The sequence below is a fragment of the Amia ocellicauda genome, chromosome 22 (assembly GCF_036373705.1).
Source record: "Amia ocellicauda isolate fAmiCal2 chromosome 22, fAmiCal2.hap1, whole genome shotgun sequence".
In the NCBI taxonomy this organism is placed as follows: domain Eukaryota; kingdom Metazoa; phylum Chordata; class Actinopteri; order Amiiformes; family Amiidae; genus Amia; species Amia ocellicauda.
Genome location: NC_089871.1, coordinates 6,575,641 through 6,596,867, shown reverse-complemented (window position 1 = coordinate 6,596,867; position 21,227 = coordinate 6,575,641). Strand labels below are relative to the sequence as shown.

Below are 21,227 nucleotides of genomic sequence, written 5' to 3'. Positions count from 1 at the left end.
TATATTTATATAATTTGTTCGTAATTAAATGTAATGAATGTTTCCATACACAGAAAACAGATCAGGAGACCGGACCGTTCTTTGTAAGGAAAGTACATTGTATCCAAGATAATCCACATGCTGCTTGTATATAATTAATCTTTTAACACTTCAAGGAGCTATTCCCACATGCGCTCACAAACGGCCGGACGTGTCCACTCCAAAAAATAAACTCAAGGAGAGATTTTTAAGAAATTATAATTCAAAAACCTATGCAAAGGTGACAAAAAATAAATAGAATAGAAAGTATTAAAATGCTCAATAGGCTATATGAATCAATATTGCAGGAGCAGTAAGCCATACGACAGTAGACTGAATGTTTTCTCGAGTTTTACAATTAATTAAAATAGGTTACAGTCATACGGAGTTAGACATGATAAGAAGATGAGGAGAGGTGTAAGTGAAACTTCAGCTGTGAGCTGCACGTCACACCAGCTAATGCTCCTGCAGCGCCTGCGTCTGAGCGCGGCTCTCACGTCGCATCTTTAATTCAATTATTTACCATTGTAAACTTGACAAAATGGAAATTGGATATATCCTTTGGTTAATCGGTAAGTGTATCTTTCGCTTTTTTTTATGTATTTGAAATTTCAGACCTCTGGTGTGCTGTATTTGTGTGTGTGTTTTTTAGTGGGCTTACACTAAATGATGATTGAAATATATAATCATGTTAATAATATAATACTAATGTATTTTAGTAATGGATATTGTTTCTGTTCACTATTGCTTAAGAAGATTAATTGGTGAGAAACCTGTATTTTTCAAACCCATCGATGTGTCTAGGACTTCACTGCATTGTCTGCACTTGTTACCTCTTGAACTAGGACGTCTGCTTTGTATTTTATATTAACTATATATACTCTACATTTTAATGTGATTTTAAAACTGTACGTGTATTAGGCTTTTTTTTTAATTTGGCATTTTATTATTGCACTTTTGCATTACTCATGTCAACTGTAAGTCGCCCTGGATATGGCTGGTGTCTTTATAGCATATGTCTCAGGATTTTCTGTGTAAGTAACTTGTTAACAGTATATCGTACCTTACATATGAGAAAGCTTGCAAGATCATATAGATCATATAGGGTTTTGTTTTTTTTTCAATCTGAAGACAATTACTCTTAACCCCTAAGACACTGAAAGTCTTGAAGGACTGTAAAAGGACTGTAATTGGTTATTTTGTGACTTCAGAGACTTTACAGAATATTACATATTTATTATAATTACTTTTTAAAACACAAATTTAATTCTCAATTTCCTGTGGATTTACAACACTATATGAGCGTGTCATTTGGACATTTATTTATATAGTGGAGGAATATAGTAGTATTCAACTGAAAAGTTAATAATAATAATTAATATTATTATAATAGAGAATTTTTAGAAGTCTGTGATATAGGAAGTGGTTACATGTGTGTTTGTATTTAGGAATCAGGCGGTAAGATAATGTTCCATTAGTGGTCTGACGTATTGCAGACATCAGTTCCTTTTTCTTCCTATTTTCCATCATAACTGTGATACCAAGATGTCCTACAACTCTGTAGGTATCAAGCCAATAACTGGGTCTGTGCTTTTTCCAGACCAATTAGGGGTTATCCTTAGATTACAGATCTCAAGCAAAGTGTCTGACCTTACTTATTTGTTTATTAAATGGTCTGCTGTATGTATTACTGAGTAAGAACCAATGAGATTATTTCAATCTGGATGTTGTTGCTAATAATATAACTGTATTTGACTAGATTTCTAGAGGAGAGGTGCACCCCACTTGTCCAACTATCCCACCTCTGCCCCCATTGCTGTAGCCAACCCCAAGGATGTTTGAACCAATACTGATCAATTTCTGTGGTTCTCGCCCCAGTGTGTGTGTGTATGTATGTGGTTTAAATTGGACTTTTAATGCCGTTGGGCATAACGTCACTGAGACTCAGAGAGAGGAAGTGCTCACTGAGGTTCTTGGCTATAGGCACACCCCTAAAGCTCCATAATGCACAGTTAGTATCCCCATCACCCAACACAAATGTGCCTCACCGCCACCATCAGCCTATATCGATCCACTGCTGGATAAAGGCCTCCCCAAGATGTTTTCACTTGCTTTGATCTACAGCTTCCCTTTTCCATGTCATGTCTGCAAAGTTTATTATTTCATTTCAACACCTTTTATTAGGCAATCTTCTAGGGCTTTCTTCATCTCTTGGGATCCATTCAATGGTTTTGTCCATTTTTGTGTGTAGTGACCAGGATTATATATATACATAATGTTAACATACTGCTATTCTAATGTACAGTATTGTTGAATTTTCAGTGATGTATAAAGTGGACAGCTTCAACATTTATACATTTTTTAGTGGGCTTACACTAAATGATGATTGAAATATATAATCATGTTAATAATATAATACTAATGTATTTTAGTAATGGATATTGTTTCTGTTCACTATTGCTTAAGAAGATTAATTGGTGAGAAACCTGTATTTTTCAAACCCATCGATGTGTCTAGGACTTCACTGCATTGTCTGCACTTGTTACCTCTTGAACTAGGACGTCTGCTTTGTATTTTATATTAACTATATATACTCTACATTTTAATGTGATTTTAAAACTGTACGTGTATTAGGCTTTTTTTTTAATTTGGCATTTTATTATTGCACTTTTGCATTACTCATGTCAACTGTAAGTCGCCCTGGATATGGCTGGTGTCTTTATAGCATATGTCTCAGGATTTTCTGTGTAAGTAACTTGTTAACAGTATATCGTACCTTACATATGAGAAAGCTTGCAAGATCATATAGATCATATAGGGTTTTGTTCTTTTTCAATCTGAAGACAATTACTCTTAACCCCTAAGACACTGAAAGTCTTGAAGGACTGTAAAAGGACTGTAATTGGTTATTTTGTGACTTCAGAGACTTTACAGAATATTACATATTTATTATAATTACTTTTTAAAACACAAATTTAATTCTCAATTTCCTGTGGATTTACAACACTATATGAGCGTGTCATTTGGACATTTATTTATATAGTGGAGGAATATAGTAGTATTCAACTGAAAGTTAATAATAATAATTAATATTATTATAATAGAGAATTTTTAGAAGTCTGTGATATAGGAAGTGGTTACATGTGTGTTTGTATTTAGGAATCAGGCGGTAAGATAATGTTCCATTAGTGGTCTGACGTATTGCAGACATCAGTTCCTTTTTCTTCCTATTTTCCATCATAACTGTGATACCAAGATGTCCTACAACTCTGTAGGTATCAAGCCAATAACTGGGTCTGTGCTTTTTCCAGACCATTAGGGGTTATCCTTAGATTACAGATCTCAAGCGAAGTGTCTGACCTTACTTATTTGTTTATTAAATGGTCTGCTGTATGTATTACTGAGTAAGAACCAATGAGATTATTTCAATCTGGATGTTGTTGCTAATAATATAACTGTATTTGACTAGATTTCTAGAGGAGAGGTGCACCCCACTTGTCCAACTATCCCACCTCTGCCCCCATTGCTGTAGCCAACCCCAAGGATGTTTGAACCAATACTGATCAATTTCTGTGGTTCTCGCCCCAGTGTGTGTGTGTATGTATGTGGTTTAAATTGGACTTTTAATGCCGTTGGGCATAACGTCACTGAGACTCAGAGAGAGGAAGTGCTCACTGAGGTTCTTGGCTATAGGCACACCCCTAAAGCTCCATAATGCACAGTTAGTATCCCCATCACCCAACACAAATGTGCCTCACCGCCACCATCAGCCTATATCGATCCACTGCTGGATAAAGGCCTCCCCAAGATGTTTTCACTTGCTTTGATCTACAGCTTCCCTTTTCCATGTCATGTCTGCAAAGTTTATTACTTCATTTCAACACCTTTTATTAGGCAATCTTCTAGGGCTTTCTTCATCTCTTGGGATCCATTCAATGGTTTTGTCCATTTTTGTGTGTAGTGACCAGGATTATATATATACATACTGTTAACATACTGCTATTCTAATGTACAGTATTGTTGAATTTTCAGTGATGTATAAAGTGGACAGCTTCAACATTTATACCAAACCAATCAAGACTTTTGAACAAAACAAGAGCACTTTGTTTGGACAAGCAGTCCTTCAGCATGAGAGAGGGTGAGTGATTTATACTCCAGGATTCAGATTTAGCACAGAGGAAGTGAAACACCAGTTGCTACCATACATCCCATTGCAGGTTTGTCGCCACAACCAACTTGTTAACAATGGGATTTTTTGTTAATTATGTAACGGAACAGATGGTTTTAGTAAGTGCTTGACCTCCAGCATTTATCTTTACAGTTATTACTTCCTCATTCTGTTTTTTGATGTGAGGACATGATATCATTACCTATTGAAATTTTTTCAGACTATCATCAGCCATTTTACTGCAAATTATGGAAAATAAAGATGAAACTGCAATGTACATGCTGACAAACTACTTGTGTTCAACAGGGTGTTGGTCACTTCTCCCAATGTTAGGACTGATGTGGCACAGAAGGGAGAACTGTATGATTGCACCCTGAAATCTAACTGTATGGAGATCAGTCTTGCAGGTACATCTATCTCCCTTTTCACAAACAGCATTTAGTATTTGCGCACTATGGCCAAGAAGAAATCAACACTTCAGGTCCTTCACTAACTGCAAATTACTAGCCAGGTTCTTGAGGGTCAGTTTCCACTGGGTAGGAGAAAGAGAAGTCAAATAAGTCCCGGGGTTACTTTGATGGGGGGCGGGTGTGTCAAATTATGAAATATGGACTGGGTGTGTTTGAAGGAACATATAGATAATTCAGGTTATTTCCCCAATCTTTTGTAGCTAGAGAGAAAACCTTCACCAAAGCAATAGTATCGGCAGCTGGAAACGCAGATGGATCTAAATATGTGGTGAGTTTTTATTTTTTTCCTTTTTACTTGCCCTGCAGAATTGACCACTTCCTTTAAATAAGTTGAATGTTGGAATTATGTCAAGATTTTAACAGTCATGTCTATATTCAGAAAATAAAGTGCAGTGAACAAGGCAGATTAGTCAAGGAGAGTTTTTATCTGATATCAAGATTTGGCAGAGAGTCATTTCTGTACTTAAATGGCGTGTCAGTTAGTCATGTGGAACATTCATGTTGGTGAGCTGCATGAAGCATCAAATGTTGAAAATATGGGTCTAATATATATGCAAGTATTATTAATTTAGTTTCCCAGCTGCATTCCTCACTATACAGATACAATTCAGAGTAAGTTATAAAATATATACAATGAAAATGGATTTGTTTTAAGACTGACAAGCTGATAAGTATCAGCGATACTCTCGTCTCGTTTCTGGTGCAGCCAGGTTGTCTGCATGCTCTGTGAAGGATCTGATCATGAGTACAATTGAGAAATGAGTCGCCTTGTCTCACGATTCCATCAGCCTTGAAACCGCATGTCAGGCCACAGACTTCCTCTTGCTGTCAGTGATAGACTGACTTCTCAGCATAACACCCATCTCGAACTTGAAGTTGCAGTTCTGTTTTTTTAAGATTACAGTAGCTAAGATTGTAAAGAAGATGCCGTGTCCTACTTTGCTTATGGGAAGGCCAGGCCCCTGCAGGAAGCAGAATACATGAATACATGAGTTTTGGTGTTTTGATGCGAATGTTTGACAAACAATACATTAAAAAGACAATATACATGACAGATAAAAATACACAAAGAAAAAAACTGCTCAACGCTTTATAAATATGGATATGAAGTACAACTGTCTTGTTCAAAAAGGCAGTTGAGTGGATCAATCCCTTTTAAATTGAAACAACAATGAACACAATAGATTTATGGCAATTTGTTATGGCAACAGACAAGGACAAGGGAATACAGGCAAAACACAGGCCGCAGTCCTGTGGTCGCTGCAGTGTCTATAAGCGGGAATGTGTTTTGATCTCTCTAGGTGTGTCAACAGCATCGGACACGCAAGAACATCAGCGAAGATCTGAATGGAGTTTGCACTTTCTTCAACTCTGCCTTTACTTCGGACTCTGATTTCACTCCTGCATCCCGGGGTATTGATATTTTTATTAGTATGAGCAGATATCATCCATTCTTTAAAGAACAAGAACACTGCGGCTACAGAAGCCTCCATCACTTACATATGCTGTACCCGCCAAGGAAATATAAATACACTCTCCTGCTTAGATCAAATATATTAGCTAAATTCTTCTGTCCTTCAGCCTGTGGGTTTTTAATGTTGTCCAAACACAGAACTGCTGTTACATACATTTTTCATTTTAGTTGTGGAGCAGATGAAAGAAGCCAACAGCAACAACAACAACAACAACAAAATACAAGGACAAGGGACCATTGCAGATAGCTCAGGTAATTGCCTTTTATTCATTACAAAATATAATTTACTTACTAGTTCTGTGTGGTAAATATTCACTGCTCGTGAAACCAGGCAGCTCTGGGAGGAGATTCTGCACAGTAGGGGGCCTTCCTCCAAGTATGGTATCTGGGTGGGGTGTCCCATACACTGTTGATGTTGATGTTGATGTTGATGTGATGTGTGTTTCAGAATCTGCTATCCATCGGTCAAGGAGAGAAACCACTAGTAAGGAAGACGAGGAAGATGAAGGTACCAGCATTGCACTAGAGCACCCTGTCCTTATTTTGAACCCTGAAATTCAAATCAGATGTTCTTAATGACCTAATAATTACCAAGAAGGAGCTGTTTGCCCAGCAGACATCTCAGCTGTCCAGATGTCTCTTTTATGTATGTAACCCTTGCCCAATGATAGTGAGGGCAAGAAAGGGAAATCAACTTCTAGGTTCCCTTCAATTTAATGAAGGAACGAGAGACAGTAGTGCAGTATTACAGTTTATTACAGAAATTTAAAATATTAAATTGCAAGATCTTCTTTGCTAGGTAACAGTTGATCTATACTCAGTTGGAGTGTCACTGGAGTTCTGCACACTTCGATCAGCCCATAAAAGAAAATGAGAATACACACAACAACCAAAAATAGCAATAACTGAATCACCAATACAACCAAACAATTTCAAAAAAATAACCTCAAACCATAATAATCCAATCACACAGTGCATAAATCTCAAATAAGTGTAAATTAACTTTTTAAATCTAGTGGTCAGCAACACCAAGCGCTAAACCCCACACTTCTCAAATAACTCATTAAAGGGTATACATAAGTATACAGTTTTCAAGCGCAGAGTTGCACTAACTCCGCAAAGAAATTGTAAAATACAGTCTTAAAATAGATAAAACCCACTAAAAGAAACAGTGGCTGGTACACCTGGATTCCTACAAAAAATACAAGAAAAGAAAGGTTATCAAACACCAGCCACTGTTTATTTAAAAACAAACTACCAATAATAAAAACATTACCTCAGTTGATCAGGAAATATTGCACACGCCCATCCTAAACAAACATTTGACATTGATCAGTACACAATATAACAATCACAAGGATCACGCTGGGTTTAAGTGGTGTAGTCACTTACCAAGCCACAGGTGGAATACCAACTGGAAAACTTGGGAAAGAGGACTGCAACAGGGAATGTCTCCTTTAGCTATGAGCTGCAATCTTTACCACTAGAACCACTGCAAGTTGTAGAAGGCAGGCAATCAGGACCAAATTAACTCAATCATGCAAAAACTGGTGCAACCACTTACCCCCAGGACTACTCAGTCTCACCCATTACATACACTGATCAGCCATAACATTATGACCACCTGCCTAATATTGTGTAGGTCCTTGAACTCGTGATTCATCAGACCAGACCACCTTCTTCCATTGCTCCGTGGTCCAGTTCTGATGCTCACGTGCCCATTGTAGGTGCTTTCGGCAGTGGACAGGGGTCAGCATGGGCACCCTGACTGGTCTGCAGCTACGCAGCCCCATACGCAACAAACTGTGTGTTCTGACACCTTTCTATCAGAACCAGCATGAACTTTTTCAGCAATTTGAACTACAGTAGCTCGTCTGTTGGATTGGACCACACGGGCCAGTCTTCGCTCCCCACGTGCATCAATAAGCCTTGGCCGCCCATGACCCTGTCTCTGGTTCACCGCTTTTCCTTCCTTGGACCACTTTTGATAGGTACTGACCACTGCAGACCGGGAACACCCCACAAGAGCTGCAGTTTTGGAGATGCTCTGACCCAGTCGTCTAGCCATCACAATTTGACCCTTGTCAAAGTCGCTCAGATCCTTACGCTGCCCATTTTTCCTGCTTCTAACACATCAACTTTGAGGACAAAATGTTCACTTGCTGCCTAATATATCCCACCCACTGACAGGTGCCATGATAACGAGATTATCAGTGTTATTCACTTCACCTGTCAGTGGTCATAATGTTATGGCTGATTGGTGTATATGATTCAGGAAAGTCTTTCTGTTTTAAGGTGGGACAGAGATCGCCTTTGTTCTGGACGGCTCCGGTAGCATTGAGAAGCCAGATTTTGAGAGGGCAAAAATATTCATGACAAAGGTGATGACGATGGTGTGGGGAATGTGCACTAATGTAAGTACTGGGCTCAGTAATAGAATGTCAAATATATGTGGATGTTTTGTATAAAGTAATAATTTATTTTCAACAGAATTGACAGAATGCAAAATATCTCAGATCTTACTTTAGTTTTTTTTTTTTTTGAGTTATTAACATTTCCGGAGAAGGGTCAGACCTCAATCCTGTAAATACAAATCTACATTCAGGGCTCAAACACTACATTTCCAGCATTCATTCTTCCCCAAACACTGCCTTCACAGTCCCCGGCCGTTCCACACCACTGAATGCCTAGTCCACACGACCAGGCCGTCGTTCTCTCAGCCAGCGAGTTCAAGACAAATCTAAATGCATTATTACACTCCAGCCATCGTCGTCGTATTAGGGTTTGGCCAAAGCTCCTGAATTTTCTTTATAGACGCATATAAGTCAAATCACTGCATAAAAGTGCTACAACCAAAAGCAATTTAATTCTATTTGTAGAATGCAGTGATTACACTCTTTCTGTGTATTATGGTACAAAAAATGAGCAAATGTGGGTGCACTATTGTGGTCCTTGACATAAAACAATGACCAAATAACATATTTTCCTCTGTTCAACAGTGTGAGTTTGCAATTGTACAATATGGAATGGATATACGAACTGAACTGTCCCTTAATGAATCTGGAAATGCTCAGCAAGCACTAAGTAAAGTGCAGAGTATTGAACAGATCTACAACTATACAAAAACTGCTTCTGCCATAAATCATGTCCTGTAAGTACAGCTGTCCACAGTAACCTCCTCCTGTATTACCGGCAAGTTTATGATGTCACACATTAGCATTTGCTTTGATCTGCTTGGTCCAGTTCTGAGGTTGATTAGATTAGTCACGTGAGGGTCCAGTTAGTTAGTCAGGTGAGCGTCCAGGCTGTATAGACGGGGTCCCATGTGGAGACTATTACACAGAGGCTTTTAAAGGCAGCAGTCTCTCGCCCAGCCTAGCACTGGGCCACTATATATATATATATATATATATATATATATATATATATATATATATTATTCTGAGCATTTTTGAACCTGAAATGTAAAATTTAATTATAACTAATTTTAATTTGACAGTGAACATATTTTTGTTGCTGAAAATGGGTCAAAACCAAACACCCAGAAGATTATCATTGTGTTGACGGATGGAAGGATCTTTTTGGATCCAATGAACCTCACAGATGTTTTGAACTCGCCAAAAATGGAAAATATAATCCGCTTCGCTATAGGGGTAGGTCTACAGCGCCAGTGAATGCATATGGACTTGGTATGTGGCGTCTGGTAATATTACACAGATTATGAAGCATTCTTTTATTGTAAATACAGATGCCCTGAAATAACTAAGCGTTCTGAATTGCAGGTTGGGGCTGATTTCAATAATAGCAAGGCAAGAAGCGAGCTGGAGGACATTGCTTCAGACCCAGATGACAAGCACTTATTTATGGTGGACAACTATGCTGCATTGGATGGTGTTCTGGAGCTGCTTGAAAGCAGTATCACTGGAATCGAAGGTGTGGCGAGTTCTGTTGTTAGACATGTGGAGTTAGTTTTTACAGTTACATTTTGAAAGTAAGTGACCCGGGTCAACACTAAACACTAGTTGCAGCAGTCATGTGTATTCTTCCTTTGCAGGTATGCAGGGAACAGCGTTCCACTTTGACCTTTCAGAAGCTGGATTCAGCACGTACTTTGCTCATGATGTGAGTTGAAGGTTTTTGTTTTTGCTTTATTGTGCAGTATGTGAAATCAGGCATCCTTGCTGGGGTATTATTATAACCAACATCACACCTTGTGGTTTGCTGTGTCTGCCATTTGGTCTGCTGTGTCCACAGTGAGGGTGGCATTACGCCTTCCCACATGCTGTTTGTCTGTGTTAATTTACACTAGGTCTTGGTTAATTGCCGATTTCTTCTTGGAATTAATTAAATTGTGGAATTGCAGGGTGTTTTTCCAGCCAAATGTCTCCAGTTTGCTTTATCACAGTTTTTTAATTAGCAGAGGAATGTGAAGATTCTGCATTCACCTATATCACAACCTTCTTGAACATTTAGGTTTTTTGTGCAGCCCATGATAGAATCAGGTCATCCTATCAGTACGAACAAGTAACACTGTTTCATACGTCTGAGTATTGTTTTATAGATGTGTTTTATTGGTCCTTTCAGGGTTCTGTGCTCTTTGGTGCTGTGGGGGCCTATGACTGGAATGGCGGATTAATTTTAAGAAGCCCAAATGACAAAATAAGGTTTCTGAATGAATCCTTAACAGAAGCAAAATACTCCTACTTAGGTAAGGTTTCAGAATCGTCCAGTTTGATGACATAGATGACCCAATACCTGTGTGCAGGTAAGCTCTTGTTTCCTGTGATAATGACTGGTCAATTTGTGTGGCTCTTTCTTCCAGTTGAACCCATTAATGTAGACTGCATATTTACTCACTTTGTAAAGCAAGAATAGCTTTGATTCAGACAATTTGTGAAGATAGTTCTGTGTTTTCCTTGTCAGGCTACAGTGTAGTTGCCATACATGGAGGCGATGGCAATGTATTTGTATCGGGAGCCCCTCGCCGCAACCTCACGGGCGGCGTGCTGGTCTTCGGTGGGGAATCGTTGAGCGTGCAGCAGATACTCCATGGAGAGCAGGTGGGTACATCCTCTTCAAGGACAGAACACCATTGCACAGCCAGGTTACATGCCGAAAGTGCCTCATAATAGGATTGTTTTAGGACGTGGATCAGTTGTAGCCCAGGCAATCAGTATTTATGCAGACACTGTTATTTCCTAATCACAACTCTTGTAGTGAGCGTGCTAACAAATGCAGGTTAACATATTAAAATATACCGGCCTGATTATGGTTTGAGTTATTAAAAGGTGCACTTGAAACCTAAATCTGAGCTGTGAAAAACAAACCATAACCCGAATACTTAACAAAAAAAAATTACAGGTTGGCTCCTACTTCGGTGCTGTACTTTGTGCCCTTGACACTGAGAAGAACCGTGAGGCGGACTTCCTATTAATTGGAGCTCCGTTCTTTCATAAACGTGGAGAAGAAGGAAAAGTGTATGTCTACAGAGTGGGCCAGGTGAGTCCTTTGCACATAGCAAAGCAGATTCAGTCATTTATACAGTATGAATTGTGTGCATCTTCTGGTATACGATCAAAACATGTTTTAAATAATCAAGTATATTTATTTTCAAGGGCTAATTTAAGCTAATGTTTTAGATTTTTCCAAATGTGGTATACTACCATACTGAAACGTATTTTCTCTGGGACAATTTACCCTTTATAAAAATAAAGACAGGTAGAATGATGCATGGATTTAAAGGAGCAAGCATCAGTATTTATCAAGAGTTCGATCCAAAACGCAAGCAAAGAAGTAAACAAACAAGCCATCTGTGCCCTGGCTAAGAATAAATAATAATCATAAATAATAAGCCTGGTTCAAATTAACCTGCCTGTTTCAGAGTTCAGCTCCCACTCTGTATGGTGTTTTCCATTTGACAGGGAATAATATTTTCTTCTACCTAATGGGGATCCGCCCTCAAGCACTGCATCTTGATTGGTGGTGGGCAGGGTGGGTCAGTGCTGGCCTTAAATCTCATCTCTTTTCAAGTGGGCATCTTCCTTCACAGGGTCTTTTCACAAAGGAGGCCGAGTGGCACGGCTTAGGCAGATACAGCTTCGCCAGGTTTGGCTCGGCGATTGGCATCATCGGAGACATTGATAGCAATGGCTATAACGATGTTGCTGTCGGCGCTCCCCTGGAGGATGACTCTGCAGGGAGTGTCTATATTTATAATGGCTATGAAAAGGGTATTAGAAAGCACTTTTCACAGGTAATTATAGTTTCTTTTTTTTCTATAGAAATACACACTTGTTAAAATATATGACCACTACCTGGCCAAAGAAGGTTTTCCTTTATATGCATAATGATTGAATAAATAAATCGTTTGGTACTATTACACATGAGTAAATAATAGTCCTCAAACTTAAATGCTGAGCCTAGATCACTACTCCATCTAGTGGCCAATTGCAGTAATTGATCCTCACAGGGAAGCCAGTGGGTTATTTCTGCTCTCGCCATTTCCTGTCATTGAGGTCTATTATGTGCATCTTTCATATAGGTCTGAAGGGGCTTTTGTTATGTATTTGGGTTTATGAACTTGTGAATGCCTTATTTTGACAGGTTTTATTTATACCTCATTGCAATAAATATGCCAAAATAGGGACAATTTCCTAACCATGCCTCATCACCTAGTTAACCATGCTGAGTGTGTATTCATACATTTCTGTTTTAGACATTGAAGGGTTTTAGCCAATTACATGTGGTGGTTTGCGAACATCAGGTCTTGAGGTATACTCCATTCCCTAATAAAGACCTTGCATGTGTTTCAGAGATTAGCTGCGGCTGATGTGGACACCAGACTGCAGTTTTTTGGTCAGTCGGTGAGTGGCCACTCTGACTTGGATGGAGATGGACAGATAGACGTCAGTGTGGGAAGTCTAGGGAAGGTGACAGTGTTCAGGTATGGATGGCCCCAGTACCAAGACTGTCTTGTTTAGTTATGTTTAAGTAGTTGGGAGCTCGATTGGAACAAAATCCAGCAGGGTAGGAGGACACCCAGGACCAGGGTTGACAACCACTGCTATAAGTGTATTATAAAAGCAAATGTATGCACCTAAAATAACTTTCTTCTCCTGATTATTTAGAAACTTAAACCTCTTTGTAACAATACGTTGAAGCATTAACTCTCTCTCTCTCTCTTTATATATGTATATATATATATTCAGAGTTCAGCACTTAATTAGTTTAATAATATATATAACAGTATGTGTATTTACTTCTAGATCTCTGCCTGTCATCGTCTTCAAACCTGCTGTGACAGTAGAACCTGATGTTATTCCTCTGTCTCATCAAAGTGGCAAAACATCAAGTGTGATGGAAATAATGTCACGCATCTGCTTTAACACAGTTAAAGGAAACATCCAGGGTCAGTTTCTACCTATAGGTTTCCATAAGACAATTGGTAATGTTTGGGTAATCAAGTGTTGAAATTGTTTCTGTGCCAAGAAAACCTGTACTGTAACCTGTTTCAAATGTTTACATTTTGCAAAACATACAGTATGCTAAACTAAGGCCCGGATTACAATAAAATGTCCTCACATATTCCAAGCCCACAAAACTTGGGTAGTTTCAAGGGGTCTCTGGTCAGTGGAATGCCACCCTCAAATGACAACTCTGGGGATTTGTGATCGATGTGTGGAATGCAGTTTTGACTCCCCAGGTATAAATCGACAGCTGATTCATGAGTTCATTTTCAAAAGGCAGCTCATTGAATGCAGGTGTTTTTTTGTCCCTTCCATCCATGTTTATTTTACCCCCAGTGGTAATAATGTTAATGACCCTATCACATCGCTTTGAATGATCCAGCTTGCTTCTTGTCTGTTCGTATCTTTGTTCATGTGTTCGCTGGTCCATTTCAGAGGATGAAGGCGCGCTCCCGATCGAATATCATATGTACCTGGATACCGATGAAGAAAATAAACGCCTGGCATTCGAAAACAGCGACTCAGTCTCTGGTATTTTTAACATAACAAGTGACGCTGAATGTTTGATCCTTCCCCTGCTGTTTGTGGTGAGTACTGTAATAAGGCAATGGAAGTATTCGATCATGAGTGCAAAGTGAAAGTTATGTTTCCGATTATGAGTGTTAGCACGATTATTTTATGGCACTTGTTCCACAGGTAGTCATTAAACAGCACTGATATCGGTTGTACAGTTATGAAAAGGACACGCATTTCTCCCAACCAATAAAGAATATCGCTACCAGGATTATTAATGCTTATACTTCATTAGACTGACTCGGACTTTGTTTGTTCACAGGGCTGCACTGACTGTTTCCCCTCCATTAATATCAAGTTTAATTTCTCATTAAATTACACTTCTGACGGTCCTTCCCTCAGAGTCCTGGATAAGTTCAGTCCAAAGGAAGTCTTTGTTCAGGTAAAGGGCTACATCACAGTCTTTGTTTTTGTTGCACTAAGATCCCTCCTGAATGGGTAAAAGTGCAGCACAGAACTTTAATTTAATGCAAACTTTCAGTTCGGCCCACTAAGTGTAATTAACAAAGCATAACATTAATATTCTGGTAATATTGTCTGATTCTGACACACACTTACAAAAAGATTATGGCACACTCGAACAGTTAGAGATTTTATCATCAAATACAGTTTTCACCTTCACAAATACAAAAACTGTCGTCCATTGTGGTAAAAAAAAACGTAACTTGCTTATCAATCCAGAAAAGTGCATCGTTTCTTGTTTTGTAATAGGTCGAGGTAATCTGGATCTCCATCTCACAGTTGTTCTTTGTTTCTTTAGCTTCCGTTTGAAAAGAACTGTGGATCCGAGAAAACATGTGTTCCAAATGTTTCCTTATCAACCCGTCTGCCACAGTAAGGACTTAAATTTTTCTTTAGAATTACTGGGTGCCGACCACACAATATGTATACTGACTCTGTATATACCTCTGATACCACAGATACCTCTGTGCCCACCTTTTCTTTTTTTTGTATTGATTAATGACGCAGCACTTCACACTATAACCACAAGAAATAAGCAATTATACACTAGCAATGTTCAGTTACTGGTTTCAAAACAGGTGGATCTGAATATAGTCTCGTTTTATACTTTGCACACCACGATGAGGTGGTGCTTTTGGCAATTTCTGTCTTACGAGTGGGAGCAAAGCATTGGCTGACTTACACCGGGGCGTGTTCGCTCAATGCTCATTTAAGTGTATAAAATAAAATAAAACGTCTTTATACAACTGACTTCTGGGTTTCTGTTTTGATCGTCCTATCCAGGAAGCGCACGCTCATTGTTGGGACAACGGAGAATGTCAGTGTGGGTTTCGCCCTCTCCAACACTGGGGACGATTCTTACAAGACGACGCTGGTCTTAACTTATCCCAACTTCCTTCATTACAAGAAGATATCTTTGTCGACGGTAACGCTTTCTCGTCATTTGTAATGGCCATTCTCACAGATTGTCAGAAGGGTAGTTTGTGGTTTCATTTCTGGGTGCTTTTATGTTACTTTTAATGTAATGTAGCTTCGAGGATGTTAATGGTGGGATAGAGGCAGATGTTTGTTCTTTCACATGTCTAACTGTCAACATTAGATATCCATTTCTTTCTTTCTAGCTGCAGGGTGAGGAGGGATTCCTGTCTTCCAGACCCCTATAGTCTGTATTTATGGGTATTGAGGCTCCTTAGCTTTGTGCAAGTGGCAGATAGATAATACATGGGCTTTATGACAGCATGCCATTGTTTTTGTGGTGGTAAAATGACTATATTGAGACCTACTTTGATATCAGCACTGGCTGTTTGTTATTTGTGACTCAGCTGCTACCTGTACTAATGAGGTACTAATTTTCTTGACAGGAGAGTGAAGGCACATCTTGCGACAATCAAATGCAAGGCTCCTTCTCACAATTAACATGCAAAATCAGATACCCAATTTTTAAGAAGGGTGCTGAAGTAAGTAGACTGATCATTAAAACTGAAATACACTTGCCACATCTGAATTCCGTTCAGTGTGTATTGAGAGCTTTCTATACTTTGTTTCTCTGTCTATACCGGAAAGTGTTGTTGACATGCTGTTTTTATTTGTTGTACAGACCAACTTCTCCATCTCCTGGCAGATGGAATCCGATAAGAAAGTTGAGTTAAGGACTGCACTGATCAATGTCACTTTAACATGGTAAGCATTTTGTTTTCCCTCTTACATTATGAGTTATATTACCAATCCAAATGTATGATCCAGCAATAAAAATGGGGAAATAGGTTCCTCATTCTATGCCCTCTTTACAGACGTGATACACAACTAAAAGCCAGAGGATTTACACTAAATATATTGCATTGAGTAGAGCCAAATGAAAACCCAGATAGATTTTGATTGCATATCCTGAAGTGAATATCTAACGGCACTACAAGTTAATGAGCTTCTTGTTCTGCAGAGAAACAAAAACAGCCCTGCGTTTTGTGTTTACATTTTGTTTTCTGTAGTATGAATCATGGCCTACAAGTACTGGCACAAGAACACTTTGAGTTTCCCATTAAACACTCTCTGAGAGTCACCATCTTGGGGTAAGTTTTACAAATATATTCAGGGAATCCAGAAGGACAGGGTTTCTAGAACAATCTGAATGGTACTCGCTAGGCCAAATTCAATACTGTACTGTGTGCACACAAGTGAAATTACATAAAGAAAGAAAGATGATGGTATAAGAATGGTGTACACCCATTACACAATATTAATATTTTCTCTGTGTGATTACAGAAAGGCTAACCCAGAGTATATGAACATAACCGAACAGACAATGGGAAAGAAACAGTTACTCAACTATGGATTTGAGGCATGTAAATCTCTAACACATAAATATTTGATATATATATATATATATATATATATATATATATATAATGTGTGTATCCATTAATAACTGTTTACATCTTTCATAGGTTAAAGGAGAAAACAGGTACAATGCTATAATTAATGTAATCATGTCCATTCCATTGACAAGTGGAAACGCAACGCTAAGCTTCAAAGGGCTGCACCAGATATTCAAACAGGTACATTTTTATTTTTATTTCTTAATTCTTCCCAGTCAATGCACTAAGATCGGTTTGTAATTTTCTTTCTTATGACTTCATATGTTGCAGAGAGAAACCACGTTCTGCACAGTCCTTCCCAGCAATGTAAGTAACCTAGTCAAACAGCACAGTGCTGATCTTAAAATGGAGCAAAACGCAGCTGAGCAGAGGCTGGGAAAAGGCCATACCGAGGCCCCTGGTAATGGAAAATGAATGAAATGCTTTCTCATTAACGGCAAAGAAAGCTTTTCCAGTTATCTGCTTGAAGAAAACCATTTCAGTGCTGTACTGATGAAGAAAGGTTTGCAGAGATCACTGGTATTTAAAGTAACAGAGAGATGCAGAGTCATGGCCCTTTCTCAGTGCACCTAGTGCTAGCTATTGTCCTGTTTTTATACCTTACTCATTTACAACATCCGGCTCACGATCGTCTTGTTTTTAACATATATGGTTCACATTTCTTCATAGCGACTAGCGAATTAATTTAGCTAGCAGACCACTACCAGAAGTGTGCAACCAATGTGTCCTATGTCATAACCACTAGTAACAATGTGATTAAGGAAGGGTAATCTGAACATTTGTCCTTATCAGTAATCACCCTAGATGCTTGTACACCGCATGAATGACAACCTTGCAAGTGCATCAATATTTAATTCAGCAATGCAATCCTTCCCTTCCTAGACAATGCTTCAATGCTTCATGTATGTATTTGTGTGTACTTAGGGCAATAGATATATATACTTCAACTGCACACTGCAAGACTTAGAGGAGGCCGTCTCTGTTGAAGCTGAAGTTTCGATCTATTACATTACGGTAAGAACATGTTTTGCTATACTTTTTTCCCAGTAAAAGAGAATCAGTACTCAATTTACATTTGTCTGAAAAGCTTTGTGCTTTTCTGAGGTGAAGACCTAGTATTCCTCCAGATGTGTGGATGCAGTCAGATATTGCTGCTGTGTAGTTTCCTCAGCTGGAATGGACAGTATTGGGATGCAAAACTCCAAACATTATTGGTCAATTTTAATTCCATTTGGAATGGAAACACAGAGTTACAAAATTGGAATTGACATTTTGAAATTAATTTAAATGATTTAATTGCATCAAATTCCATTTGGAGTGCTGAATTAGATAATATCTCTATATTTAATTTGGAAATGCAGTTTAATTTAAATTGACTCAATTGAACTGTATTTGCAATCAACAGGCTGACGTGGGATTGCAAGTCTAAAGTGCCAAAGTGTTAGTTACCTTTTACAGCTTAATGACATTCCAGGTTTGCATTAATTGTACTTTGGTTTTTGGATTATAACTGAACTGAACTGTAGTATAACCAATACTCTTTAACCACAGGAACGCTATGAGAACATAAAGTCTACGGTTGTTCTTAGTTTTGACCATGATCTATATGAAGCAGAAGAAGGAGAGATATACACCAAAGAGGTAACAATCATCTCTTTCTTTGATGGATATAAATGGCAACCCAGTATACACCCAAATGAGCTGATCTGATGTGTACAATCAAGATAAGAGAGACAAATCAAAACCAGGGTGGTCCACAAGAGTTTATTGATCCACAAATGCCACAGAGATGTTTAATATATAATCTCAAGAGAATGAGCTTCTAGCAAGCGCTGGCAGTATGCTCATGTTTCCTCTGAGAGCACAACACATCTCCTTTAATAACCATAAAGCATGTCACAGTTGTCTGCAACACAACTGAATTACCTTTGCCTGGCCAAAGCACGAGCGAATCCTTGGTTTATTTTCAAACCTCAGCAGGAGGAGAGAAGCTGTTGGCATTTGAAACGATGTGCTTGACTACCTGTTGCAGTGTATGAAAGGATTTAAGCAGTTTTACTTCCATCACCTGACCCCCATTCCCCCCCATCCCCTTTCTGATGGGGTCTGCAGGTGCTGGTGACCATCGAGAAGCTCACGATGGTGAAGTCCATGGCCGTGATCATCGGGAGCTCCATCGGGGGATTCCTGCTCCTGGCCTTTATCATTTGTGTACTAATAAAGGTAATCGCTCAGGGGAATGTATGGAGTCAAGCTGAATGCTTAAATTTCAGATCGACCTGCGTTATCACACCCTCTCTCCTGTAGTGCAGTGCTCCACAGAAAGGGCCCACATCTCCTCCTAAAGTAGGAATCTCACAGGACACTACCTTGGGGATATCTCGGATCAAGTTACTGCTTCATAGATAAGAAGACCCATTAGACACTAGCTGTATTACCACCTATCAATAGTGATTGTATCATCACCCTCTGCCAAAGGTTAATCACTTCCAGTGGGGTGGGGGTTAAAGTGATGCAGATTTAAATGCTTTTGTCATTTCCAAAACACATTATTTTAATGCTTGTGAATCTATATTATTATTATTAATAATAGTAGTAGTAGTAAACTTATCATCCATTTTCAATAACCACTTCATCCAGTACAGGGGCACAGTGAAGCCTAACCTGACACACACAGGGCTCAAGGCAAGGGACGCCCTGGAAGAGACACTAGTCCATTGCATATTATTATTATTATTATTATTATTATTATTATTATTATTATTATCCAGTGTGGCTTTTTCCGAAGACGTTATAAAGATATGCGACCAGAGTAAGACAAGGAGTAAACAAAGTGAACTGTGCATTCCTGGAGTAGAGCTGAACGTCTACACTAACTCAACCCCCGCAGGTCGGCACTGAAGCAGGAGCAGCAGGTCAAACACAAGAGATTAAGGAGATAAAATTATGAAGAAAAAACAGTTAGGTACTCTAAATACATATTATAATATGTATATGGTATTCCAGTGATGTCTAGTCTGTATACATTTTTATTACATTATTATTTCTCTGTGTATTAATTGTGTCCTCTCAGTATTGTTGCTTTGCAGAGTATTTAAATACATAAATGTGTGTCCTGTGTACATGGAAAGTGTAAATTTATTAAAAGGTTTTGCTTTCATTTGATTTTATTATTCTAATAATCCTAGATGTCTGCAGCCAGAGCGCTAATACATTATTTCAAGGACTAAAATTACAAACTTGCATCGTCTCTCGTTTTGATTTATAAGTAGAAAAAAAGTGGACTTACAATAAATTAATAGCAATAGGACGCAGGTTTGTGCTTTGGGATTTGCAGGTGGGTCCCAGGTATTCCTTCTACAGCTGAAGTGATTGTACAGTTTATAAGTAATACCTTACATTTGGCCTCTAATACAATATGGAGTTTTCAAGAACTATTACTAGTCCAGAATTTAAAGCATTTGATACATGTAATAACTCTGAAAGTTCCTTGCCGCTGACCCTTACTGTTTAACAGACAGGGATAGCATAACATGATTAAGTTCCTGGCTATTTACTGTGGATTAAGAATCAAATAGAATATTTATATAGAACCTGCTAACTGTTTAACACAGAACAGAAAGATACGTACAAGTGCATTTTTTAAGTATGAAAAAGAGAATGCAATGTTGTATTTTGTTAGAATTTTTGCTATGGTTTCATTTGTATGTTTAAAATAAATGTGTTTGGATTTGGCCTAAGTCTAATTAATAATGTTGCCCTAACAGATGTCTTCTATTGGGTTTTATTGTTCTGTTTTTGATCAACGTTGGTTGTGTGTGAATCAATGATCTTAAAATGACAATGTCTGGCACAGTATCCTAGTTGTTGTTTTTTGAATAATTGTAAATAAAAATTAACATTGACTACCAAACTTCGCCTGGTTGTAATTTATTTCACGTTACCGCCGTTAAATCAAAAAGGATAGTCAGTATTGTTTTACATATATAAAAAACTATATTACCAAGGAGTAAAATTGTACCTATTCTGTTCAGTAGACACCTAATAATTTCACCCCTGGTCTGCCATGCTTAACAACGCCCTTGCTTCCTGTATGTGCCCCTACCCTTATAACTCTCTCTACGCGTCACTGCTGTGTGCGATGTATCATGTAATAATAATGTCCATCTGAGAGCTGTTTTCAGTTTTGACTGCACACACAATTATTAATCCTGGCCCAAAGTG

At 38.5% G+C, this 21,227-nt stretch overlaps 1 protein-coding gene across 2 annotated transcripts; it reads left to right on the top strand.

Moving 5' to 3' along the window:
• Positions 1–459: 459 nt before the first annotated feature.
• Positions 460–20,916, top strand: LOC136718184 (integrin alpha-E). Of its 2 annotated transcripts, XM_066695827.1 has the most exons (32): positions 462–590; positions 4,051–4,156; positions 4,493–4,593; positions 4,857–4,924; positions 5,958–6,069; positions 6,299–6,382; positions 6,579–6,638; positions 8,426–8,544; positions 9,130–9,281; positions 9,630–9,783; positions 9,913–10,063; positions 10,185–10,252; positions 10,715–10,838; positions 11,054–11,190; positions 11,492–11,629; positions 12,180–12,383; positions 12,943–13,073; positions 13,396–13,538; positions 14,032–14,183; positions 14,432–14,551; positions 14,930–15,003; positions 15,415–15,556; positions 15,993–16,088; positions 16,229–16,311; positions 16,617–16,697; positions 16,891–16,966; positions 17,073–17,183; positions 17,274–17,309; positions 17,928–18,017; positions 18,555–18,644; positions 19,116–19,226; positions 19,775–20,916. In XM_066695827.1, exons 1-32 carry the CDS (start codon positions 560–562, stop codon positions 19,817–19,819), a joined length of 3,390 nt encoding a protein of 1,129 aa, XP_066551924.1. In that variant the 5' UTR covers positions 462–559; the 3' UTR covers positions 19,820–20,916. The 2 variants fall into 2 exon arrangements, 1 of the variants encoding a protein (XP_066551924.1); XR_010805262.1 differs by lacking the exons at positions 16,617–16,697; positions 17,274–17,309; positions 17,928–18,017; ... (1 more) ...; positions 19,116–19,226; positions 19,775–20,916 and having other exon boundaries at positions 460–590; positions 17,073–17,091.
• Positions 20,917–21,227: the final 311 nt, after the last annotated feature.

Coding starts and splice junctions, on each gene's coding strand:
- LOC136718184 (XM_066695827.1), top strand. CDS start 560: ATGGAAATTGGATATATCCTTTGGTTAATCG. Junction 16,312..16,616: donor ATCAATGTCACTTTAACATG/GTAAGCATTTTG, acceptor TGTTTTCTGTAG/TATGAATCATGGCCTACAAG. Junction 19,227..19,774: donor TCATTTGTGTACTAATAAAG/GTAATCGCTCAG, acceptor ATTATTATCCAG/TGTGGCTTTTTCCGAAGACG.